The 8,531-nt window shown below is 40.5% G+C and overlaps 1 protein-coding gene across 1 annotated transcript in view; it reads right to left on the reverse strand.

The window, feature by feature from the left end:
- The window catches only part of Uggt2 (UDP-glucose glycoprotein glucosyltransferase 2), a 180,714-nt gene extending 176,123 nt beyond the window's left edge, over window positions 1–4,591 (reverse strand). The window contains exons 1-2 of the mRNA XM_005317032.5: window positions 4,226–4,591; window positions 864–946 (exon numbers count right to left, since the gene is read on the reverse strand). Coding sequence (XP_005317089.2) covers window positions 864–946; window positions 4,226–4,383 — 241 coding nt within the window. The 5' untranslated portion in view covers window positions 4,384–4,591. The remainder of the gene's footprint in view (window positions 1–863; window positions 947–4,225) is intronic.
- Window positions 4,592–8,531: the final 3,940 nt, after the last annotated feature.

The following is an 8,531-nucleotide window of genomic DNA, read 5'->3' on the forward strand; positions in this document are numbered from 1 at the left end:
ACGTTCATGCCATCTGAGAATAATTTTTCTTTTGAATAATGAACCTTTAGCTTCTGCTGCTAAAACCCAAATTCAGTATCTTTAATCTTTTGACCTTCCCTAAGAAGCACAATAAACACTTCTTCATTCTGAGAAAGACAAGTTTGCAGATGTACTCTGATAAATGTAAAAACTACTATTTTATAATGAAAATACTGATTCCTTGATTTTTTGAGAGCAAGAATTAAAAAAAAAAATCTCTTTAGGTGTTTAAGGAAAAAATACTCCAGAAATAAAAATGCAGTATTACAGTTCAGTATAGATTTTTCCAAATTCACACAATGTACACCATCAATAGTGGAGCTTAATGTAAATTATGGACTCTGGATAATAATCATGTGCTTTAATAGGTTCATGAATTCTAACAAATGTATAATTGATGTACATTGGTGGGGGATGCTGACTATACATGTACAAGTGTTGGAAGCATACAGGAAATCTACTTTATGCTCACTTTTGCCAGGAACTTAAAACTGCTCTAAAAAAATAAGGTATCAACAAATATTAGTAGATGCAAAATTAACAGTATTTCAAAGAAAGTAGATAAAAGATAAACTCAATTCTGATTTCTTCTAGAATATAATGCAATATCCAAATTTTACTGAGTTTTCTTATAAAAAGTAATAAGCTTTATATTTTTAGAAATGAACAATAGGAATAGTTCCATTAAAACAAATTTACAAACAACACTTATCCAAATTTAATGTTCAGATTTACTAGCCCAATTAGGCACTCACACTTAATTGTTACCACTAAATAAAAACATATCCAATGTGGGCACATAAACACAAATTTCGTTAAGGCAATATTTGCACATCACTTACCTGTTTTCTTATAAATTGCTAATTCTTGTACAGTTTCCAAAAACTGCCAAAATTTTTCATTACTTTCTTCTGCCATAAATTCACTATTAAAAAAAGTAATCAGTTAATAAGTGAAAAAGAAAAACAATTTAGAAACCATGAACTACACTTGAGAACAAAAATCATTCTATGACAATTCTCTAAAAACTAATGTCAAATTACTAATTTCCATTTATTGTAACAAAATGAACTGATGATTCTTACCTGAGGAAGAATCATCAATTAGATACATAAAATCATAGGAGAAAATGATTGTATAAAAGATTACTTTTGGCTTTTCTTCAGTAGGCAACTAAAAAAATGGATAATTTATCATTCCATAAGAAATACCACTAACAATGGCAATGAAGAGAGAATTATGTAAAGGAAAATACTAATACATACACACAGAGATCACCTGTTTTTCATCAATTGTTTTTTGGAGTGCTTTTTTCTTTTTAGTTACACATGATAGTAGAATGTATTTAGACATATTATACATATATGGAGTGTAACTTCTCATTCTTGTGGGGGATACTGAGGACATCCAAGACTTTCTTGTGAGTAAGGAATAGGAAAAGGAGGTGACAAAGACCTATTAATTTATCAACATAAATATGACAAGGACAGCAATTTAAACTAATAAGGAACTGCAAAACCACTATTGCTATTAATGATGTTCAATTCAATGGCTTAAAAAAAAATTCTAAAAGAAGAAACATTAAGACCAGACCTGAAAAGGCACAAAATCTTAAATAGGGAGCAACACTTAATATTCAACCGACTTGATCAAACACCTTAAATATACTCGTATATAGGTTGTTTATCCTTTATGTGAAATGCTGGGACCATAAGTATTTTGAATTTTTCCAGATTTTGGAATATTTGCATATACAGAATATTATATCTGTGGATGGGGCCCAAGACTAAGCACACATTTTATGTACATATAACCTGAGGGCAATTTTACATCATTTTTAGTCTACCTGTATTTTTATTGCAACCTGTCCCTAGGTCAGATATGTTAACTTTCCACTTGTGAAGTCATGTCAACATTGAAAAACTTCTGGATTGTTAAGCACCTTGGATTTCAGATTTGGGATACTTGACTTATAGTGTTCAACAACAGATAAAAGTATTATTATTCAAAGTGTTCACTTAAGTACTCACTCTTGTTCTCTCAACATACCACCACTCTTAAGTACTTCTGGAATTTCTTTCTCTATGCCAGGTTTAAGCTGAAATGGTTGAGTGATCACAGCACAAGGTTGTCAAGTCATGCTCTTGGCCTCTCCAGAATTTTCTAATTTGAACATCCTTTACAATATGAAAGGGCTGAGAAACTTCCAGATCAAGTGTTGGCTCCTTTTGCCTTAATTTTTTTCTTATCTCATATCTTTCACAGCAGCAAGACAGAAACCAGGTTGCACCTTCAACACCCTGCTTGAAAATCATCATAATCAAGTTCATTGCTTTCACGCTGTTATCCTGCAAACTACAGAACTTAAGTTAGCCAGTATTGTCACTATGTAACAAGTGTCACCTCTCTCCTTTATTCTAGTTTTAACATGTACCACCTCTTCTGAGCCCTTGCCAGGACTGCCTTCAATGTTCATATTTCTACTAACCTCCTGTTCAGATCATAGACTGAGATGAGAGCACTTAGTTCTACCATGCTTCTTACTCATTTTCTAAGATATCAACCAGAATCACCCTTACTGTTCATGTTTCGGCAAACAGGCTGTTTAAACTTGTCTAGCATGTTGCTCAAAATTTCTTCTACTCCATAAAAAGTGAATCATGTTTGGGCTTTAAGGCTAAAGATCTAGTGCAATATACCAGTTTCCTTTTTTTTTTAATCCATGTAAATAAGTATTTAAATAAAATAGAAAATTACTTTCATGTTTATTAAAACAATTTTTCATAATTTTTGTGTTCATATATGGATACACAGTATAACTCCACGTGATGTACACCACAAGAATGGGAAGTTACACTCCACGTATGTGTAATACATCCACTGCCCAATTCCTTCTACATTTTTTAGATAATTTGTTACAGCAACAACCCACTTTTGGGTACCCAAATCTATATTAGTTTCTTTGAGCTGCTGTAACAAGTTACCAAAAGCTCAGTTGCCTAAAACAATGTGTTCAAGATTCAGGGGATCAGATGTCCAAAAATCAAGGTGTTGGTAGGGCTTCATTCCCTCTGAAGACTCTAGGGGAGATAGTTTCCTTGCTTCAAGGTTAGTGGTTTCAGGTGCTCTGTGGCTTGAGGGTACAGAACTCCAATCTGACTCCATCTTCACATGGCCTTTCTCCAAATTCATCTGTTTATAATGACACTGGATTTGGGGCCCATCAGATAACCCATTCGGACCCCTAATTACAACTGCAAAAACCTCTTATCCAAACCAGGTGACGCGCATTTGTGAGGACATTAACATATCTTTTTTGAGAACCATCCTTCAACCCACTACAAGCAAAGAGGGTAGAAAATCTGACTAGATCTAGATAGTGAAGGATGTTCAGGATATCCTACAGGCTACAGGAATTCCAAATCAGACTCTTGAGACAAACAGGCATTGCAATTAGCAATCTAAGGTTGGAAGAAGTCAGAATGATTTGTGACCAAGTGCGGGATCAAATCCAGGCCCAAGTTCTGGGAGAAACTGGGGAAAGGAGAGAAGGGGCATATTTTAAGATAGACTAATTTACCCAATAAAAACTAAGTGCACCGTAATCTGGGATGACGAAGGGGCCACACACTGCTGCTTTGGTGAACAGACAAAAGGAAAAGAGTTTTACTGGAGTATTAAGGGGCAAAAATCTAGTCGTTTTGTTCTTGCACAGCAATGATAACTAAGAACTGATTCCAGTGGAAGAGATGGAAAAACTCTGTAGCCATCATCTTCCCAACAGCGAACCTAGGAGCTAGGAGCGGACAAAAGGATCAATTATGAACTAGGTGCTTTTCAGTAGGATCTAAACATAACTGTCGCCTCTGTCCAAGTGCTGCAGTAAATGCCACATTCCACCGCTCCATCTTTTCCTCTTTCCTAGATGCTAATAAAAGCCATATGAATTAAACCAAATTTTTAAGAACTACAAATTGACTACGCCCCGAGCGAGAAAGGAGTTGCCGGGGAGTACTGAGGTGGCGCGGAGAGAGGCGGGGATGCTCCGGGCGCCAGGCATCAGGGCGCCGGGAGAAGCGAGGCGCCGAGCGGGAAACGCGGCCGCCTGCTCGAAGACGCCGGGTCAGCGGGGCCGTGACGCCCCGGCGCGCTCCCCCGCCCGTCCCCGCGCAGGGCTCGGCCGAGGCCCCCGGCCCGCACCCACCTCGCCTCGAGTAGCAGCGGCGTCTCGGGCCACTTGGCGGCCAAGTGAGCCGTCACCGCCTTGGACGCAGAGACCGTGCCCGCGCCCAGCAGCCAGAGCCACAGCACCGAGGAGCCCAGGAGCAGCCGCACCGCGGTCGCAGTCTTCGCCGGCGTCATGGCGCGCAGAACCAAGCCCGAGCCCCTCGGACCCCCGCCCACAGCAGCCACGCCACAGCCCGCTCCTCCCGGCGCGTGCCCGCCCACTTCCGGCGGGAGGAGTGCGAGTCGGTTAGTCGGCGGGTCCCGCGCATGCGTGCCTGGGGGCGCCGTCAGGGAGCCCCCGCGAGCCCACGCCGCCGGACGCTCTGGGACGCTCCCCAGACCGGGCTAGGCCGTCGGCGGAAGCGAAGTCGGGGGCCGCCCGGACGTGGCCACCTTTTATGTGGTAGGAAAGTGAGGCCCGTGGGACCGAAGCACTTACCTCACGAAGTTCTCAGTTTTACTGCGGATGAGAAGCTGCTGGGACAGCTTTTAAAGGTCACTGCCCAGCCCACTCCACGTGATCTGGGTGGGGGGTGGGGGAGCGAGATTCGGCTTTATTGGTGTTTTAAGAGCCGCAGGTGACTCGTGTGCGGTCACGGTGGGAAACCCGTGATTTAGCAGAGGATCTCCATCTTGAGCTGTTGGCTGGCCAGCTGTAGCTGAGTGCCCTGCCTCGCTCCAGTGTTTCTGATACAGTGGCCCCGAGAATTCTCATTTCAAGTTCCCGAGGGATGCTTACACCGCTGTCTGGATGCTAAAATGTGGTCCAGCCTAGGCATGGCCCCAGGAGCTCTAGAGATGCAGCTTCTCTGGTGCACACAAAACTACTCAATCAGAATCTCTAGTTTAGCGGGAACCTCACGTGATTTCTATGACCACAAAAGTTTGAGAGGCGCTGCTTTAAAGGGTTACAAGTGAAAGTCATAGAAAAGTGCATGTAAGTGGTAGGTGTTTTGCCAGGGTAAAATACGTGGTAAAAAAAGGAACAGGAAAAATAGTTTAGTGGATGCACTAATCCATCGATTGCCCTTACTCCTTTGCCTTACAGAGAAACTGGTTCTCTTAAAGTTGTCAAAAAACGGTCATCCCTTATTTTTATTTTCCGCTCGTTTATTTAGTCTATACCCTCCCTTAGAAGACCCTACTCTGGAAATTTTGCTCCTACATGTTTCACTTCCAAAATTTAGACTTCTTGATTTCTCCTACTCAGTAAAATCTATCCCTCCTTTAAATTTCCATAAGCTCTTTAATTGTCATGTAGCACTTACATTCTCATTTTAGAATTTGAATAAAGTAGGTATTTATCCTACTAGATATGGTATGTTCCCCGAGGACTTATGCCTTATTCAATTTTGGCATTCTTTTATGTTATTAGAGAATCAGTAAATATTGAAGAGACTTTTTATAGATAGGTAGGCAGAAAGCTAAGGCAAATGAGCCTCATTTCTATCTAAGGTGCCTGACAGAATATACCATGAATTTTTTCAAGTATTTATTCTAATTAAGTCTTCATTTCCACTTACTCCTTGGGCTGAATTTTTATTGAAAATGTGGGCTAGAGGAAATATTGACAGAGAATGTCTTAAATGTTACCATATCTCAGGGGTTGCAAATTCTTTAAGAAATGACTTGTCATATATAAGCCATGTAAATATACTATTAAAGAACACTAATAAAATAATATTCAGTCCAGTATGTTTGAGTTTAGGAGAGTGAGACTTATATATTTCTCTTTTTAAAAGAATGTAATAAACAAGCCATTCATTTACATAATTGTCATACATTTTTATCTTATATAATAGTTTCATAGAAATTTAAGTTTGCTTGAAACATTTCTCACATTGCTCATCTCTTGGCTTGCTTCCTTACCTGTAGAGCAAAATGATAAGACCAGATGATGTTTACACTTCCTTCTATGTATAATTCATTTGTGTAGGTAGGAAAAAAAATAACTCAGCAAAGGCCACTCAAGTCATTGGAGCAGAGGTGTATTCTGAAATCTGTTATCAATAATCTATTGGCCATAAACATATTGGCCATGAACTGTATGTACTTCGGAGATATAATTGTAGTTTAATAATTTTTTGCAAAATACAATTCAGAGTTATTCACTTCAGGTCAATATGAATGAAAACAATGATGATAGCATTTTTTGTTGTGTGTGGCAAAGTGATTGCTGAGTGCTTTATAATAATAATCTTGAGTAGAGTAGTCATCTTGAAATTCTTTTAAGGTACAACAAGGGATATCTGTTTAATAGTATATTTTATGTGGCTACATGATTTAAAGATATAATGGTTGACTGTGTGGCTAAAGTTACTGCAAAAATATCTTGTTAAATAATAAAATCTTAATTTTCTGACTCTAAAGTCCCATCATTGAAATGACTTTTAAAAATATTATTCTGACTTCCTTTATTATAAGTAAGAACTGATTCTCAGGAAGATAGTGGAAGCAAGCTAGGTAGCAGCACCAGATCTCCTCACAACCCAGAAAGGAGGACAGCAAAGGAAATGAAAAAGTAATAGATAGGTGATGAAATAAATGCACTCAGACTCCACGTTACATAGTCTGAGCCCTGGAGAGACTGGAGGATAGGGTACCAGAGTAGAAAACGAATGCAAGGTGCCCTACCTTTAACTCAAAAAGTGGTGAATGAAGGGGAAGGGATATCAGGGAGAGGGGAAGCTGAAATACTCTCAACCTACCCACTTAAAAATGGTTGGAAAGGCAGATAAAACTTAAAGCATAACTGTAGGAGCATCTGCCATAGACATACTGGGACATGCTGGGACTCACTAAATTGCTGGCCATAAGGAACAGCAACCATTGAACTACTTAGTGGTGTCTGCTTGCAACTGATAAGGAGCTGTAAGAGGCACTAGCCGTAGCAATGCTTAACTATGACTGGTTTCAATTGATAGGGAGTACAGCTCCATGGACATGGGCAAAGAACATGCCCGGTTGCAATTACATCATCTCACTGGACAAAGCCAATGGGCATTGAATTTCACTGGGTGTAACCAATCACTAACATACACCACCAAATTGGAATTGTATTTAAGTTGCTTGTCTTGGCACAAAATTGACATCAGTGAGACTAGCCGCCTTGCTGTCTGTCCCTGGACTGACTCACTCTTCCCTGACGTCCAGCCATTGGCTGGAGAGAACCACTAAAGACATTGTCTGGGGCTGGGGATGTGGCTCAAGCGGTAGCGCGCTTGCCTGGCATGCGTGCTGCCTGGGTTCAATCCTCAGCACCACATACCAACAAAGATGTTGTGTCCACCGAGAACTAAAAAATAAATATTAAAAATTCTCTCTCTCTCCTCTCTTACTCTCTCTTTAAAAAAAAAAAAAGACAATGTCTGCTTTTTGACTAAGGGAAGTCTCGTGGTATAGGAGGTATTTTGGGCCTTGTGGTTGCCCGAGGATTGTGTGATTTGCTTATAGTGTTTAATTAGTGTGCACTGAGTGCTAGTTGGGGTGCTCAAGTACATCCAACACTTTTTGCATTAATTGTTTATATTTGATGATTGGTGTGATCAAATATATGCTTGCATTAAAGACAATCTGCCTCTGAGTAATTATTAATAGCACTATTCATGAGAGCAACAGTAATAGAAAGCCCCTTAAAATAGTACAAACAACTTAAAACAAAATTGTGAAAGAAAAGCTGATCAGAGGGGTCCACAGCCATCAGCTGACCAGTCACCTTCCTAAATCAGCACCATGTTTTCTACACCCATATAGCTGCAAACTAAGCAGAGGGGATGTCCCCTGCAGTGGGACTCTAAAAATCTGGCCAGAAAGAAGGACTACTACTACCTCTAAATTGCTGAAACTACCCTCACCCTCCCCATTCACAGTGAACCAGCGGAACAGAGCAGGCTGGAGGGGACTGGTGCTAGGGAAGTGTAGCAAGCCCCGCTCAGCATCTGTTACCCAGGCAGGGATGAAAGCTGGGTGCAGAGTCCTCTTACTTACTCAGACAGAGGTAACAAAGCAGCAGCTTTGGCACTGAACAAATGAAGGCAGTTTCATGAGGCTCCTAACTACTTACTCTGGGAAGAGTCACTGCAGGAAAACTAGGGACATTCTCCCAGGATCCAGATTGCAGGGCTGGGATCACAAAGCCTACCTGAGGGAAGTTGCCTTGAATATCCAGAGGCAAGGAGACCCAGTGAGAAATTGCCTGAGGCTAAGCAGAAGATGCGACTGATACCAGCACATCATAACTGACATTTGACAGGGCATTGTTTGGGATATTTGTGGGTCCTTAC

The sequence above is a fragment of the Ictidomys tridecemlineatus genome, chromosome 6, assembly GCF_052094955.1.
Source record: "Ictidomys tridecemlineatus isolate mIctTri1 chromosome 6, mIctTri1.hap1, whole genome shotgun sequence".
NCBI classification, from domain to species: Eukaryota; Metazoa; Chordata; class Mammalia; order Rodentia; family Sciuridae; genus Ictidomys; species Ictidomys tridecemlineatus.